Below are 17900 nucleotides of genomic sequence, written 5' to 3'. Positions count from 1 at the left end.
CATCATTATCATTACTGATATCATGGTTTCATACAAATGTGTGAAACTGTGGAATTAGCTTCCATCTTTCTTATTGTCACCAAAACTATACCACAAAAGTGCTTTCTAATAATACACCATAGAAGAGCTATTTTCAGGAGGGAAATTATATAATATAAATGCTTTCTGTGACCGATGTTGATAACACTGTATGCCATCACATTGTACATGCAATCATCATGAAGGGACCAAAAAGACATGTGACATGTAGATAAACAGGTGTATTTATATAGTCTATACCTGCCTAGAAATTTGACATAAGCATGATCTCAAGTTTTTTTTTTTTACGAAAATAGTGCATTTAGCCCATGAGCAATTTATATTAGATAGAACAGTGTAGATTTACAGTTTGTACATGCAGGCTATGCAGGCTAGTTTATAGTGTATGATAGTCTCAATTGGTGAATCCCTGATTGCATGTACCAAAAAAATAAATAAAAAAAAATATATGAAATTATATTTTTTTTTAAAGTATAAAATCATACATATATTTCTACTATAAAAGTATATATGGTTTACATGTATTATCCCTGGATGAATCATTTCAAAATAATTTCAAAATAATGAACAGTCAGTTTATATATTCGGAATTGAGACTGGGGCATGTGTAAAATGGATTTTGTGACTTGTGTACAATGTTCACTTTTATGTTATCAGTCTCATGACTGAATGGCCTTAGCTTTTGAAGGATGTTGTGGAGTTTGATATTCAATAAGCAGTGCATATATCCAAGGGATACCAACCTTGTAAACAGCACTGAATTATTTTGAGGGCTGAAATCAAAAGCATATTTTCTATGGAGTAACAGTAATTTTACCTCACCTGCAACAGACATGTGTAGTAATGCAATTCATTAGGGGAAAACAGTATTTTCCATGAAAGCTCTTGTGTTGTTCACAAGAAACAGTGCTACACTTGTACAGTGTATTTATTGCAAATTAACTTTAAAGAACAAATTCATCCAAATTTATGTGTGGATTGAGTGAATGCAGCAATATTGGTAGAACACATCAGTGAAAGTTTGACGAAAATTGGACAATTCGATGCTATGTTCTACCAATAGTGCTGCATTCACTCAATGCACACATATTTGAGTGAACTTGCCTGGTATAAGAAGAGTTGGCATTACTTGTAGCCCCACCATGTGGCACATTGTGGTCAGTATCATAATGGAATATAAGTTGTACTGTAAAACCGGTAATATTTGGGGCATAAAATTTTCACAAACTGGAGCTTTTTTGACACATCAAGTATTTACAAAGTACTCATAAGATTCAAAGCATATAATGTTTAAAACATGAAGTTTTGCATGCATTTTCAATTTCACAAATCTTGGTTTAAAAAAAAAAACTCACCAAATTGAAATGCACAACAAAAAAAAAAAAAAAAAATCTGGTTTTACAGAAAAAAAAACACACAGATTACCTCTGGCTAATATCAGCTACAGGTGTGTACAATAAGTGAGAAGAATTGTGCATGTGATGTTGTCATGCAAAAGCCAGTTCAGGGTGCTAGCAATATGCTAAATTATTGTCCATTCAGCATTATTTATTGCAAAGCACTTGAAAACAATATGCACAGGACAAATGTTTCATACTATGTACTTTGCTCAATAATGGCTTGTAAGAAGTACTGTTTATTCATGATGGAATTTTTATCAATTGTACTGAGCTCTAAAATCATTTTATTGTAAGACCATTTTCTTGTGCATGACATACAAGAAAAGAAAGAAGAACAGAGTTTTCTTTATGCTTCTTCGCCTCTTACACTCGTTTCCTATTCACATCAACCACCTTGTAAAGCCTCAGGACAATTTCATGTTATTCATGACAGAAATTAATAAAAGTGTTCTATAATTGCAACAACTCATACATATGTACATCTAAAAGTCAATTTTTGTATGATCAACTATTTGCTCACAGACAAGTCAGTCTGTTTCTATTTGTCAAACCTGTGTCCCATATCAACCTGTTGAAGACTTGTACTTGGTATACGGGTACTCAACGCAGGTGTCTGCGGGAAATGCCTGTTTATACAGCAAAGTCAACTCGTCCTCAACGGGTTAAGGTTTATTCATCACTTTTTTACCTATTTGTATTGAGACACGTGATATTTTCTAATCTTTGTACTACAATATACATGTTATTTCTTCAGTTCTTATTTTGATTTTTTTTTTTTACACAATGTATTTTCCATGTTACAACTACATGTAATTTGTATGATTTTTAATACAGTCCAATCTCTCTTATCTGGACATGTCAGGACCAGCACTCACCTGCGTAAAAGGGATTTGGCTGGATATGGGAGACTCAATATTTATTAATGCACGCAGCTGCCTCCCGGATGGTAGCAACAGTTGTATTCATGTAACCTATTGCAGGTAGTGAACACTGCGATGATTTGGAATGCAGGTAGTGAATGTCTGAATGCATGTTAAAGGTTTTATGTAGCATACCTTTTTGAGAACAGTGATTAAAAACATTTTCAAGATATGACATTAAATGCATAGCTATACATGTTGGTCTGTTATACCACAAACATGATATCATGTAAAATTTTTGTAACAAAGCCTAAAATATAAGGAGATATCTGTATTTTTCTCAATAAACTGTACCTGTAGACGGTTTAGTCTGGAAATTTTTATCATAACTATAGTTCAAATATGTACATTTAACAATACTTAACATCAATTTTACCCATTCAAATTTTTACAATGGTTGTTTGTATCCTTAACTCACATTTTAGAACTATTTTGATGCACTACTGGGTTTTTGTTTCATGTTGCATATGGTAGATTATGCCTTTAATAAGAATGAAAATTTGATGTGAATGTATGTTAATTATGGATGTTGGGAATAATATGTAATTCATGTGAGTTTGTGTTTGAATTTTGTTTGATTTTAAAATCCCCCTTTTCCCTGAAAATATGAGACTGGAAAAAAAAAATCATGGCAAGACTGCATCCAGATTATTGAGAGATTCAGATAAACGTGTATGCCCGTTTAGAGAGGTCGGGCTGTATTCTCATTTGTAGTAACTTTGTTTATGCAAATACTCACTTTGTCATGAATGTTCATGGCCTGGCTGAAAACCAGCTCATAACTGAAAGTAGGCTTTTTTATGCTTTGTTTAAGTAAGAACAAGCAAGCATGATGCAAGTGGAGATACGCCACACTTCCAGTCACTGTGTGCTGCATATGGGCATTTGCATAATAAACTCAACGGCTTTGTCATCAAACTTATCAGCATGAGTGGATGTGCGTTCTTTGTATGTGTGCATACATACAGTTGCCAGAATGTTTTGTTACCATTACAGCCCCAGAAACATGGGAAAACATAAGGTGGTCTCAGTAGAATTCGCTGTGCCCACGGGGGGCATTCGAAAACCACAAATAGCACCCATCAGCGAATATATGCATCAAAGATGATATTCTGATACTGTGTGTGTACTTGCACAGAGATCTGTGATGAAGCTGTACAAAATTTGGTATGTACAGCCTGGATTCTCAAATACACTTGTATACCCAAACCAGGCCAGCCTTCCAACTCCATATGGTAGCCCCGCACAACTGGATCTTAAGTGTACATACAGCACATTTTGCACACCTACCATATATATCACATTTTGCACAGATCACTTTCAATGTACTTAGTAACAGCCTACATGTACCTCATCAATTCTCTCACCTATGGTTAACAAAAAACACAAACAAAAGAAAACAAACCAAGAAGTGCAGTTTGTTTAATGTGAAATAGCATATTTTTTTTTTCAAAGAAAGCTGCAACACACTGCAGAGAAAGGTGAAAGAAAGGTCAATTACAAATTTGGATTTTAAACAAATTTACAGATGTTAACCTGTTGAAGACATGTCCTGAGTATACTCAGGCAAGTGTCCATGGGAAATGCGTGTTATAGCAAAATCTGCTCGTCCTCAATGGGTTTCAATAATCACATTATTCCAAGAATTTAACCATAATGTGCCTACTGAGATTTCAGCAGCGTGCATCTGTAATCCAGCTGCCTGGGAGGCAAGGGTGGGGAATAAGGCTCAGTGGGTAGCGCATCTACTACCTTCGCATCCATGAGCGGGTTCAAATCCAGAGTCTCAACGAGCAATGTTGTGTGTAAGCATTCCATCCCCTCTAGTAAGAGGCTAAACACTCTCTCCCTCCGATAGGACATTAATGAAGGTCCCATTTATGTGTTAGCCACGACACACGGTGGATGGATGGATTGATGGGTGGATAGATGAATTAATTAATTGCTTACTTAATTAATTAATTAATTAATGATTGATTGAATGAATGAATAAATGGATAGATGGATAGACAGATGGATGGATGAATGAATGAATGAATGAGTGAATGAATGAATGAACAAATGGATGGATGGATGAATGAATTAACAAACAAATGGATGGATGGATGGATGGATGGATGAATGAATGGAGGGAGGGATGGATGGATGAATGAATGGTGAATGAATAAATGAATGGATGAATGAATGAACGAATGAATGAATGAGTGAAAGAATGAATGAATGGATGAATGTATGGAAGATGGATGAGTGAATGAATGAATGGATGGATGAATGAATGAATGGATGAATGAATGAATGTGTGGAAGATGGATGAGTGAATGAATGAATGAATGAATGAATGAATGAATGGATGAATGAATGAATGAATGAATGAATGAATGAATGAATGAATGAATGAATGAATGAATGGATGAATGAATGAATGAATGAATGAATGAATGAATGAATGAATGAATGAATGAATGGATGGATGGATGAATGAATGAATGAATTAATGAATGGATGGATAAATGAATGAATGGATGGATGGATAAATGAATGAATGAATGAATGAATGAATGAATGAATGAATGAATGAATGGATGAATGAATGAATGAATGAATGAATGAATGAATGAATGGATGGATAGATGGATGAATGAAAGAACTACCAACACACAGCTCAGCATGTCACGTCACTCGGTGGAAGATCATACTCACCCAAACAGTGAAGCCAGCGCTGGTCATGTGATCTCGAAACCTCTTGGTGTTGCTCGCAACCTTTGACACCAGGGAGTTGTCCCTCATGATGATGTCAAACACCTGGTGGGTTTTAAAATGATACAAAGAAACAACAGTAGGAAACACATTATTTGAAAGTTTCCATGGTGATGTAAATGAGGAAGAGAAGTCACTCAGTAAAGTTCAATTCTACCCCACATTGGAGTTTATTTCAATAAAGTTTCTATTATTGTATGAGCAAAATTGTCAGAATTTCTTTCATGTCAGAGTTCACACCAAGGTATTGTCCTTCATGACAATGTCAAACACCTGGTGGGTTTCAAAATGATACAAAGAAGCAACAACATCAATCACAGTGTAGTGAACCTCATCATAAAGAGGTCAGATTGTCAGCTGAGGAAGACATAAGGTAATACTAACCTTATGGCGTTAACACCCTTATCTTTCTGAACCAACAATACATAATAAACAAAACTTAAAACAAGATTCTTTTGCAGGTCAAATCTCTTTACATTTCTTTGTTTTTGTATCTATATAGAGAGAAAATTTATAAAACAAAATGATTGTCACAATGGCATATCGCTGCACCATAATGGGTTTATCATTCAACCTACATCTAGGTCAAATTCAGATGGATTACTAAATGCTGATGAAAAAGCACGACAAGTTGAGCTAAGTGACCTGCAAGTGCAAAGAGATTTTTCTCACAACCAATAAAGGGCGAACTAAACAATGGCATAGATCTGTAATTTCACAGTGCTGTACATGTTACCCACTTAGAAATGGCAGGCTTCACACTCAAGTACCGGTAAGTCACACACAGTGTGTATTAGAACTTCTGAACTTGACCAAGAATAAACAATTTGTGATTTGGCTGCTCCTTAGTTGCTCGTATGCTAGCATGCTAGCATGTGGGTGAGCCTACTGCTTCATATCTCCCCATGTAATCACAAAGCAATTGTACAGGGCATATGAATAGTTCGCACTCAAGTACCTGTTTGCACTAAAGCTCTTTAGTAACTGGACATAAATCATTAAAGAGCACAATTGATACTAAGACCATCTGGGATATTTTTTGCACCAAGTCGTACAAGAGATGTAAAGATGCCATCTTCCTTTTATTGCAACAGTGTTGGCAGCAGACTTTGAGATGTAATTAATGAATTACCAAAAGAGTTGCAAACCAAGTTACAACATTACCAGGTGCTGTTCATTTCCTGCTTTTCTTCAACTATTTTGTTTGTGTCTGTATATCAATCTGTATTTCTGCCTGCCTGTCTGTCACTCTGTCTGTCACTCTGTCTGTTGGTGTAGAAACACAAAATATCCATGAAGTAGTACTACTGCATATGTGGTACTAGGAGATTTTAGAGAGCTCTGCATCATCCTGTCGCCATGGTTACCAGCCACAAGAATGCATCTTCTAACATACCTTGGAAGCACTGGCCACCACTGGTGGGGGTAGTGAGTTAGAGAAGAGGTATGGGCGGGACTTCTGCCTCAGCATGTCGATGAGACCCTGGGGCCCTGAGGTGTAGCCACCTGGAATAGAAATTAAAATACATGAGCTTTTATCATACAGTAGTAATGATAATAATAACAATGAAATCAAACAAAACTACAGAAATAATATTGTCTCTTTGCTGCACTTAACTCCAACACCAACCACACCTGAAATCAAATACATACCCACATTAGCCAGGCAGCCTTTATCATAATCCTACCCCACCCCCCTCCCCCCCCCCCCCCGCCTTACAAGCCCTGTGTTTACATATACGTACATATTTCCTTGCATCCCTTTCAACCAAACAAAACCACATCTTACATCAAACATGTACCATATTCGTTAAACAGCCACCACTTGATTTATTCATTTACTTATTTATGCCATCATATTTAAGATTCTCAACTGCTTTCCAAGGGAGCCCTGTGTACAAATACATGATATAACATTGGAGTACAATAGACTTCATAAAAATCACATACAGTTATATACAAAACAATACATGCTTGAAAAGAAACAAGACTGACCCACGACATTTCAGCTAGTCCCACCCAGCCATCCCCACCCCCCCTTTCAGTCCTTGTCTATGGCCCGAATTAACGAAGGTGGTACAAATTAAACCATGGACAAAAACCATGGACAACTAGATATATCGCTACGGCTACTGATATGCCTCCGCCATAATGCATGGTTCTCCTAATAGGTCTATAGTACAATGTCTTGACAATGTGTGATGACAGTTTCACACAATTGGCAAAATATTAAAATGACAGGTTTGACACAAATGTGCTGAATGTTCACTTTCCTAGAACTAGGTTCAATTGGATGAATGATTAAAATGTCAGAGTGCAGGTATTTGGGAAATTGATGATTTTTACTTGACTTTTGACCCTTTTATAAGTTTATGCATTGAGTAATTTTCAAGGTATTGAGAAAAAGTATAATTTCAGTATCAAATGGGAAAATAGCATTATCTAAACCTGGCCTTTGACCTTTGACCTCACAGTTCCAAAGAGAATCACTGTTAGGTTGAACATGCATAAATATGTAAGTTTCATGATGATACCTTGAGTTACTTTCGAGCTATGGAGGAAAAAGTGCAATTTAGCACTTTCACTTGACCTTTTACCTTTTGACCTTTGACCTTTTGGCAAGAAACTTCCCCAAAAATATATATTGGGTAATACATGCCATACATCAAGTTTAAAAAAAAAAAAAAAAAACCTTCAGCCTATTGCATTTTAAGGAAAGTAGTGATATTTTGAGGAGTTGACCTTGACCTTTGACCCCTGACCTTTGACCCATGACCCCCAACTTCCCTAGATAATCACTGCCCATCGGTACAAGCATATATACTAAGTTCCATGAAGATACCTTGAACCATTTGCGAGATATGGAGAAAAACATGAAATTTCAATTTTTTTTCACAAAATAAACCTGTGACCTTTGACCTTTGACCCTGTGACCCTAAAATCCACACAAAGTATTATCCCCCAAGGATATACCCTCATACCAAGTTTAATGTAAAACCACCACACGGTTCTTGAGATATCGACAAAAACAAAACGGGACGGACGGACGTACGGACGTACGGACGTACGGACGGACGGACGGACAGACAGACGGACGGACGGACGGACGGACGGACGGACGACCCGAAAACATAATGCCTCCGGCCACTTCGTTGCGGAGGCATAAAAACCATGGAGCACCAAGTGTTGTACGGAATAATTCATTGCGAAATCAGTCATTTCGTCTATGTAATGATTATTTTGTAACAAAATGACAACATTTTGTAACAAAATGAACATTTCCTCCACGAAATGATAATTTCATTAACAAAACGGTCATTTTGTTGATGAAACGGTAATTTTTTTGACGAAATGACCCATTTCGTAACGAAATATTCCATGCGACACTTGGCACTCCATAATTTTAAAAAATGGTTTCATTTGTACCACCTTCGTGAATTTGGGCCATAGGGTGTACCTTGACCCATTCCCTATGGGAATCTGTGCCTTATGCATGAAGTCTACAGAAATTTCAGAATTCAGTAAAGAATGGGTTAACATTTCTTCCAACCAACTAAACCTCATCCAGTACCAAACACGTACCACCAATAGTTAAACAGCCCCTATCTTATCGTAACCACACCCAATCTCCATCTACTTCCACCCTCTCCTAACCCAACCAGCTTTCTCCTGCCTCATACAGCATCCTGGCATCTCTTGCAATGAAACAAACTTGAATTTGGGAATCAAAAATGTTATCCAAAATAATTAAAGAGTCTCCATCCTAACCCCACACCCATCTTACTCTCATCCCCTCCTCTATCCCCTCCCCCATTTGCCCACTTTACCACACATATCCTCTCAATTTCTTCCAACTAAACCACATTGACATCTAATATTAAACATGTACCATATTAATCAAACTGCCTCTATCCTAACCGTATCACACCCCAATCACTCCTACCTATCTCCCCACCTGTCATTTACACTTTTCCACACATAAATATTCTTTCATTCCTTCTTACCAGTTTGTCATCTGATATCAACCATATACCCACATTACTCTCAACCCCCAACCCCTAACCCCCCCCCCCCTCCACCTACATTAGCCATCTTTACCACACATATCCTTACAATTTCTTGCAGTCAACAAAACCATATCTAACATCAAACATGTACAAATCTGTACCATATTTGTCAAACAGCCTACATGCTAGCCCCGCCAATACCATCTACTCCAATCCACCTTCCTCCTCCCCCTTCCTCCCCCTCCCTCCTCCTACTAGTTCTTGCCTCCTTCACAAATCATCCTAGCATCTCTTCCAACCCACCTGCTGCCCCACCCAGGGCTTTCCCCAGGGTGGAGTTGATGATGTGGCACCGCCCATCGATACCGAGGTGCTCCTCCGTGCCACGCCCCGTCTCCCCGAGGAATCCCGTGGCGTGACACTCGTCAATGAAGACCAGGGAGTTGTACTTGTCTGCCAGGTCACATATCTCCCTGGAAAAAGAGAATGAACCTATGACTGTTACTTAGCAATCTAACTGCTATCACAGTGTCTTTAATAACTGCAATTGTACATTTGATGCAATTGCTATAATCCAAAACACAGCTTTTGAACAGACTGTCCGACTTTCGTCAAAGGTCACTGGTGTGTTCTACTAATGTTGTTGTATAACATGTATTAATTATGGCCACATACGATAATTGGAGTATATCTCCCTCGAATTCATAAAATTTTGATTGTGAGTCTGAATCATTAAGTTCCCCAAACCACATTTTTGCAGTTTGATGATAGATTTTTCTGCAAATGATCTTTATCATTCATTGCTCATATTTCTTAAGGTAGAATGCACTATTCCTTAATATTTATGACATATTTTTAGTGAAGTATTGTTGTTTATTTCATATATAGAATTATCCCCAGCCTAAAAATTGCTTAATTTGCTTAATTTTGTTATATCGGGAGTGCACTGTAGTCACATCAGAGGACATATCTCCTTCATGGAAACCTACCCTTAGAAAGTTTTCAGCGTGAGTCTTTTAAAAGGGTACCCCTTCCTCTCTCTTCTGGTTTTATTGCCCGAGGCGAGGAATTTTGTTCTCTGGATGTTCTCCCAACATTGTTGGGATAAGGTCCATTAAAGCAGGGCTGAAGATGGGTTAATGAAGGTGAAAACCATTTCGCACTTACCTGAGAGGAGCAATGTCGCCATCCATGCTAAAAACACCGTCGCTGACGATGAGACGCATTCGACAATTTTTTGATTCCTCCAGCTTAGCCTCCAAGTCTACAGGGATCACAAAGAAAGGTGACCTGTCACATTCTTACCACACAAACATAATACTAATGAACAAGAGACTTTGCATTTGAGTCTGTTTATGGTGACTGTGCATGTTGGATGAATTTAGTGGCAAGTCTGCAGCAAACCCAACTAGACAGAGCTACAAATTTCACTTGCTTTCATTTTGTAAACACATTTTACAGACCATTTGATTGTGTGTGGAGATTAGTTTGTAGCATAGGTGTATACAGGCGCAATATGATGCCTGAAAAAATAGATTTTTACAGACGCATAGACGCACACACACACTAAAGGAGAGGCTCCCAACCGTGAACCGAGTGTCAAGAGGGGCTACCAGGGGAAATTGGGGGCCAAAGGGTTACAAACAAGTCAAACGAAATAGTTTACAACCAACTCTTTGACAATTAAAGGGTGGTAGGTTGTGAGTGTGGTGCCAGATGAACTAGGGATAAAGAAAATCAGATTTTAATTGATGTTTTACTGAATATTGCTACTTTGGTTGTAAACCACAAAATGAGAACAAGGTGCATTCTTACAAACCTTCAGAGGAACGGATTGTAAACCGTCCACTAACCTTCCATGTTCATGTGTTTGTAACGCATGCGCTGCGCCTTGCACAGTCTGATGCCGTCGATGATGGAGGCGTGGTTTAGCTCGTCCGAGATGACCGCATCGTCCGGTGTGAGGAGGGCCTCGAAGATTCCAGCATTGGCGTCAAAGCAACTCGCATAGAGGATGGTGTCATCACGACCATGAAAACGGGAAATCTTGTCCTCCAATTCCTTGTGAATGTCCTAAAAAACAAGAGTCAAAATTAGGATCATAGCTTACATGGCTTTTACTCGGTGATCTGGCATTACAGAGGATCATTTTCTATGCTCAGTATTTGGTAGTCCAGGGGGGGGGGGGCGTTTCATAAAGGATTCAAAATAATAAATAAAGTTAAGATCTACTTTAATTACGGTATGCTATTGGTTTCCATCTTCAGTTCTATTCAACATTAAGAATCAACTTCAAATAATTAGCAAAATTTACACAAAATGTCCCTCGTCTCTAACTTCAGTGCTGCATGAAAAGTCTCCAAAATGTTCATATTCATTTGGAAGTCAGTATCTTATCATTTGAACTTGATCAACATTAATTCCAAGATTGGCTTAAATTCTCTTGTGAAACACCCTAACAAAAATAACATAGAACTTTGGTGCTCTTTCTCATCAAAACTCTGAAAAAACACCAAAAAAATAAAAACTACGGCAACCTGCATAGATCCCTCCAGAACTCAAGCAAAAGAAGGAATACCAGCAAAGCTGGTCAGAACAATGATAGGGTCCTACATGTTAGATGACAACCAGTAATCGCAACAACTTGAATTGAGATAGCTTCATGCATGGGAATCTATGGATATGGCAGGAGAGAGAGATGAAATGAACGGGAAAATATTTTTGTTCAAAAGTAGTGGTGGAAAACAAGAAGATGTAGAAGAAGAAGTAGAAGAAGAAGAAGAAGAAGAAGAAGAAGAAGAAGAAGAAGAAGAAGAAGAAGAAGAAGAAGAGGAGGAAGAAGAAGAAGAAGAAGATGATGATGATGATGATGATAAGTACGAGGAAGCAGAAGATGAGGAAGGAAGAGAAAAAAAAAACCAAGCACAAGAAGAAGAGGAGGGAGAAGAATTATTTCCAGAGACTCCAACTCTCCCGTTTTCGACGGGAGATCTCCCGCCGAAAGCCCATTTTTGCAAAATCTCCCATTCTCCCGCTTGAGATTTAATTTCTCCCGCCCTGGCTCTGTGTCTCCCGCTTGAAATGATTTCTTACTTAATGTCTTAATATCATTGTATGTTGAAAAATAAGCCTTAGATAGCATGAGAGAGCATCTAGAACCCTAGAGCTTCCAGGGTCCTTAAGCGGACCCCGGCCGCAAGGAACTTTGCGCACATCAAATTGGAGTCTCCCGTTTGCTAAGGGTTTCAGGTGGGAGAATCTCCCGATCAGAAGGTGCTTTGGGTTGGAGTCTCTGTATTTCTGAGAAGAAAGGACAAGAATGCAGTGGAAAGACAGAGCAACTGAGATAGAGGTAAAAGAAAGAGAGATCATGGAGGAAGAGGTGACTAAAGAAAAGGTACGAAAGAAAGAGGCGGAAAAGAAAAAGAGCATCATAGATAAAAGGTCTGTAAGTTACTATACAAATGATGCACAGGATAGAGTGCGTTAGTGGAGATGTAGCGCATTCGAGGGTATTTACAATTGTGAAACATGCACTACATTGTAAATACCCGAGAGTGAGCTGCATCTCCACTAACGCGACGAAATAATCCTGGGCATCATTTGTTTTATAAAATGGGTCGAAAACTAACAGCATTTTTCACGTACCTTTGTGGGTCAATACCAGTTAGCTACATGTACCACTCGCTCGAGAGAGTCAAGCACGTCGCACTCGGAAATTCCTGCACATAATTACTGTACCTATAAGAGTACTGTATACGTACGCCACATAATATGTTATGCACACAAGAAAGGCCGGCCGGCAGCCCGAACTAGAAGTTGTTTACAGGATTTACAGCGTGTATAGTAGCGCGCGACGCACTTGGAACAACTGATTGAGTGCGCACTGGTACTGCAGTGCAATGGTACTAAAGTAAACAATGCCCACGTGACTCATTTCAGCGCTTCCTATTGGCTACATTCTTGAACCCATTTTATAAATATTATTATTCACCTGTGTGCCACAAATGAACCTGACTGAACTAAGCCCTGCACCATAGTCATCTAGCGCCTTCTTGGCAGCATCCACAACTTCTGGGTGACTCTGGAAAGAAACACAAGGACACAACATACAGTGAAAACAACAAAGAAATAACCACAGAACAAATCATGTTCCAAAAAAGATAATGTCAAAATTTAAGCTACTCAACTAACCCTAAAGATATAGAAACAGTGATGCTGCATCTTTTGATTATAATTTTTTTACTAATCAGTGATAGTATTTCATAAGGTAGATCAATAACAAAAACTTTCATTTCAGCACTATATTGGTCAAATGCAACCAATGCTACTTTTTTCACTTGCAAAAGTGCTTCAGTAGGTAGAACTATCCCCCCCCCCCCACCAAAAAAAAAAAAGTAAATGAATTAAAAATCTCTTTCACTTAAACCCTCTACATACCTTATTCTTCTTCAGCCACATAACATTTGACTTTAAGCCTCGAAAATGTTAGATAATTTACAAAGTGATTTTTAGACTGGCCACTAATTTCTGATGATTAAAGATCCTGTGTCTCTCCTAAATTGGCAACTTTTCTATCACTACAATCTCTTTCTAATTTGTGCAGATTTGATGAATTAAGCACTAAGTTCCATCTATAATCTCCATCCAATATATGACAGAGACAGAATTAAGAACTGCCAATTTGATGACAAGATAATGATTAATTTTGGTAGGAAAGTTCCTGCAGGAGTTGGTGGCTTATATGGCATAATTTCAGATGGGATAAGACTTCAGCTTTCTAACATTTTTGGAAGATTTTTTTTTAAGATAATGGGAGACATTTTATGAAATAGGAAAGAGCATATATAACTGTAAGTGGAATTCAAAGCTTATTTGATAAAAATTGGCTTTGAAATGGCTGAGATATCAACAAAAAAAAAGTGATCCTAATAAAAGTTGGGACCCATCTTCTACTACGATCGTTCTGTTTTACTTTGTTTGTGGATATCTCAGTCATTTCAAAACTGATTTTCATCAAATAACATTTGAATTCCTCATAGAATTCTATGCTCTTTTAACCCGTTGAGGACGGTTTGATTTTGCTACAACACGCATTTCCCATAGACGCTTGCCCGAGTATACTCGGGACTCGTCCTCAACGAGTTAAAACATGTCATAAAGTGGTTTCTAAGTATCTTGCAAAAAAAAAAGTAATAAATGAATAACTGATGAATAGTCATCACAACCAATACTATAGGGCAAGTCCAAGATATCGCGCACCTTACGTATGGGACATTCAGAGATTTCAAACCTCTGAAAAGTAATGAAGGAGGACTTGGATTTTACTGTTTATCATCAGAATGAATGGTATCCCTGAGAAGAACATTGTGTTTAAGTTTGATGTCATTTGACCTTGGGTTAATTATTTTATTAAGAAAAATATGGCAACTTACGTATGGGACCAGAGAAAAACTGGATTTTTCAAAATAAAGTTTGAATTGAAAATTCTCTGAAAGTACCTTATTGATCAAGTTCTGTTTAGAAGTGAAGAAAGGTACAATACTGAAGTATCTTTCAGCAAAGTTTCATTGCAAAAGAATAAAGCATTTTTTCATGAAGTTGGTTTAATTAACAAAAGTACACCTTACGTATGGGACATGGCTCAACTTACGTATGGGACATTTGTCTTTAGTGCACAAGTGTATTCATGGGAATGACTTTGAATTTTCCCAGTGTCATATTCAGTTCCACAAATCATACCACAACATTTAACAAATGAAATAGACTGCTAAGTGGGTGCTTTCCCGGTTCAGGTACCTAACAAAAGCTAAAATAAGACAAATAAAAGTAATTACCAATTTACAATTAAATATCTTAGTTTGGATTCCGTCATGCATTAACACTGTCCTCATGATGTCTAACATACAGATACAGTATATACTGACACTCTATTTCTAGCCCATATGTAATACTCTGGTCAATATTTTTATCATAATATCAATTGAAAAAAAAATGTGCGAATTCTAGCTTGTGACCTTGATGTAGCATACATGCACATGTACAACACTTGTACCATGACTAATTTGTAGTCTTGATTTATTTCAACTGTAAAATCAAATGTCATGTACAGTGTAATTTGCAAATAAAGTTTGAAGTGGGTACTTTCAGTAGTTCTAGGCTTACCTTGCAAGTTGTCTAAGTTTTTATAGAGCTTTATAATTGTTTGAAATGCAGCACAAAACACAACAACAAGAGTAATTCATTTTGCTCTGTAATCATCATGTTTTGCCATGTGCATTTTAGCTTGGAACTGCAAAATCAATCAAATTTCAATGAAACTTTTAGACTTTAAAAGCCGTGGTAGAACAAAGAGACAGAAGAATGTATTTGTATGTACAGTGTACCTATGCTGGCTTTTTTTCTCAAATTGCATGGCTTCAAGTCTATGAAACCAAAGACCACAAAATTTGTGTTGATACTTTGTACATACATAAATGCTTGTGTAGTAAAACAGGAAAGATTATCATTTGTATTCAAATCTTAAGAGAAAATGTAATTCTAGATTTGAAACACTTAAGTAACTCACTGATCTGAAACTTACAATTGTGATAAATTCTAATAACCTCATTTGATCATACACTACCAGATTGCAATGTATGTTGATAATTGTGTAGCTGTGGGGTACAAAGTAAGTATGAGTTGATGAAGGTGTCTCAGAGCACATCTGTCTCCTCAAACACAAAATAGAAAAAAAAAATTGAATTCCCTATTTTTTGTGTAATTTGTGTTTTTAGCACTCCAACCAGAGAACCAGTATTGATATTGTGGTTCATGGTAAATGTGAACTATAGTCTTCATTTTACCGGATTTTCAGAAATCATGTTCATGACCTTGATAAAGTCATGACATATTCTGAGGGTGTGCAGTTGAAATATTAAACATCATATCAAAATAAAAAGTATTCTCTTAGGGTTTTTCCTTTGCTATCAACTCTAGTAATGACAAAGTTACCTGCTGTCACCTCAAGTGATTTTTCTATTCAGTAAGACCTATAATGTTGTCATTGATGAGCTCCACAAGCACAATTGTTTTGATTTCCCTTTTGAGGCTGTACAGCCTGTAGTACATGCTGAACAATGTACTGCACCTAAAATGACACTCAGAGAATCCCATTCTCTTGGACAAAGTCATTTTGTAGAGAGGTAAAGTTGAAAATGATAACTGAATTAAGAAAATATCCAATATCAAAATGTTAAAGGGAGGAATGCTAATTGAAGACCAGCTGCACAGCCTGTAATGAAAATAAGAAAATAAATGGATATTCTTTATTTTCCTTTCTTAATCATAGATTGACTCAATAATGCTGTTCTTACACTCTCCCTGAGGTCAACTGAGTAGGAGAGGCAGATATATAGACATATCCTTCAGTGTAGGTGCAAAGATAACCATAAACCAAACAAATGTAAGGACATATAGCATCCATGTCAAAAGGTGATTTTCCCATTCACTTTGCATGTAATGTCCCATACGTAAGGCATTTGTCCCATACGTAAGGCATTTGTCCCATACGTAAGCAAACTTTAATTAGTTATAAGACGAAGGACTAATTAAATTTCCACATTTAGTTTTGCTAATCTGGAGTTAAAATGAATAAATTAGAACTTCCTGAAGTATGATTGGTCAATGTTAGAAATCTTCAGAGAAAACTTAAAAAAACATACTCAAATCCTTACGTATGGGACACTTCGTTCTGGGAAAGTGCATAATTTGCATAATCAATGTGCTGACCTTGTCTTACCGATTGGAAATTATACTAGCTCATACAGGGGTCATGTCCATAAAGGAACTAGGTCAAGGACAAATTCGACTGATTTTATATGAATATTTTTAATTTGTCCCATACCCTGGTACGTAAGGTTTGTTTTTACTTTATGCAAATTAACGTCATATTTCTTGCATAAATTTGCATAATTCAATATTTTCTTTGCTGGAAATATGTAATTTAAGTCTTTGGCTACAACATGATATCAATAACTTTTCGATTAAATCAAGATGAATTTTGAGCATCTGAGGGGACATTATCTTGGACTTGCCCTATACCATCCCTTTCAACATATGACCCACAGAATTATTCATTTTAAATCTCTGTGTCCTAGCTCCACCACACTCACTGATAATCCAAGATAATTATTGGCGCAGAAGTTCAGGATCTTCCCGGAGGAGCCCTCCACGCGGATGTCAGCTGCTTGTCTTGTGGTTATGACACGCTCCGGCTTGTACGTGCCAGCCTCATGGATTGCCTCCATTACCTCATTCATGGCATTGCCAAGGACGGCCACTGGGGCGGTGCTCTGATGGCGGGCGGCTGTTCGGCTGATGAGGAGCCCGCCTTGCAGAAATCTGGACATTCTCTGGGCTGGTGGCATGATTTGAGGAAGAACAAAGAATGTGATACTTAAATCGATTATCAATTTGACATTAAGAACAACTAGACACCACACTTAATACCATGAGTAGGGAATTGACATTCATTTTATACATTACAAAATAAAAGTACCAGTAATAACAAAAATATGGTTCATTTTGCAGGGTACAGAGGGTTAAAAAATAGAGCAAAATCTGTACCCCAACTTGAAAAATTAATCTTAAATTTCATGAAACTGATTGAGGCTTTAAATCACTTCTAACAAAATTGTACATTTTTCACCTATCATCATTCATATCAACGTCAGTGTTATATATCTGATACATGTACATAGTTTTTGATCAAAAGTGGGAAATGTTTTTAGTTTTAA

At 37.3% G+C, this 17900-nt stretch overlaps 1 protein-coding gene across 1 annotated transcript in view; it reads right to left on the bottom strand.

Moving 5' to 3' along the window:
- The window catches only part of LOC139712215 (2-amino-3-ketobutyrate coenzyme A ligase, mitochondrial-like), a 65546-nt gene extending 48043 nt beyond the window's left edge, over nt 1–17503 (bottom strand). The window contains exons 1-7 of the mRNA XM_071624053.1: nt 17277–17503; nt 13118–13207; nt 10977–11196; nt 10291–10387; nt 9427–9596; nt 6513–6622; nt 5060–5161 (exon numbers count right to left, since the gene is read on the bottom strand). Coding sequence (XP_071480154.1) covers nt 5060–5161; nt 6513–6622; nt 9427–9596; nt 10291–10387; nt 10977–11196; nt 13118–13207; nt 17277–17423 — 936 coding nt within the window. The 5' untranslated portion in view covers nt 17424–17503. The remainder of the gene's footprint in view (nt 1–5059; nt 5162–6512; nt 6623–9426; nt 9597–10290; nt 10388–10976; nt 11197–13117; nt 13208–17276) is intronic.
- Nucleotides 17504–17900: the final 397 nt, after the last annotated feature.

The sequence above is a fragment of the Diadema antillarum genome, unplaced genomic scaffold (genome assembly GCF_040938485.1).
Source record: "Diadema antillarum isolate AM-2024a unplaced genomic scaffold, OU_Dant_1.0 seq00001773_RagTag, whole genome shotgun sequence".
Classification (NCBI taxonomy): domain Eukaryota; kingdom Metazoa; phylum Echinodermata; class Echinoidea; order Diadematoida; family Diadematidae; genus Diadema; species Diadema antillarum.
Note: the sequence above shows the minus strand (reverse complement) of the source record. Positions and strands in the feature narration are given on the sequence as shown.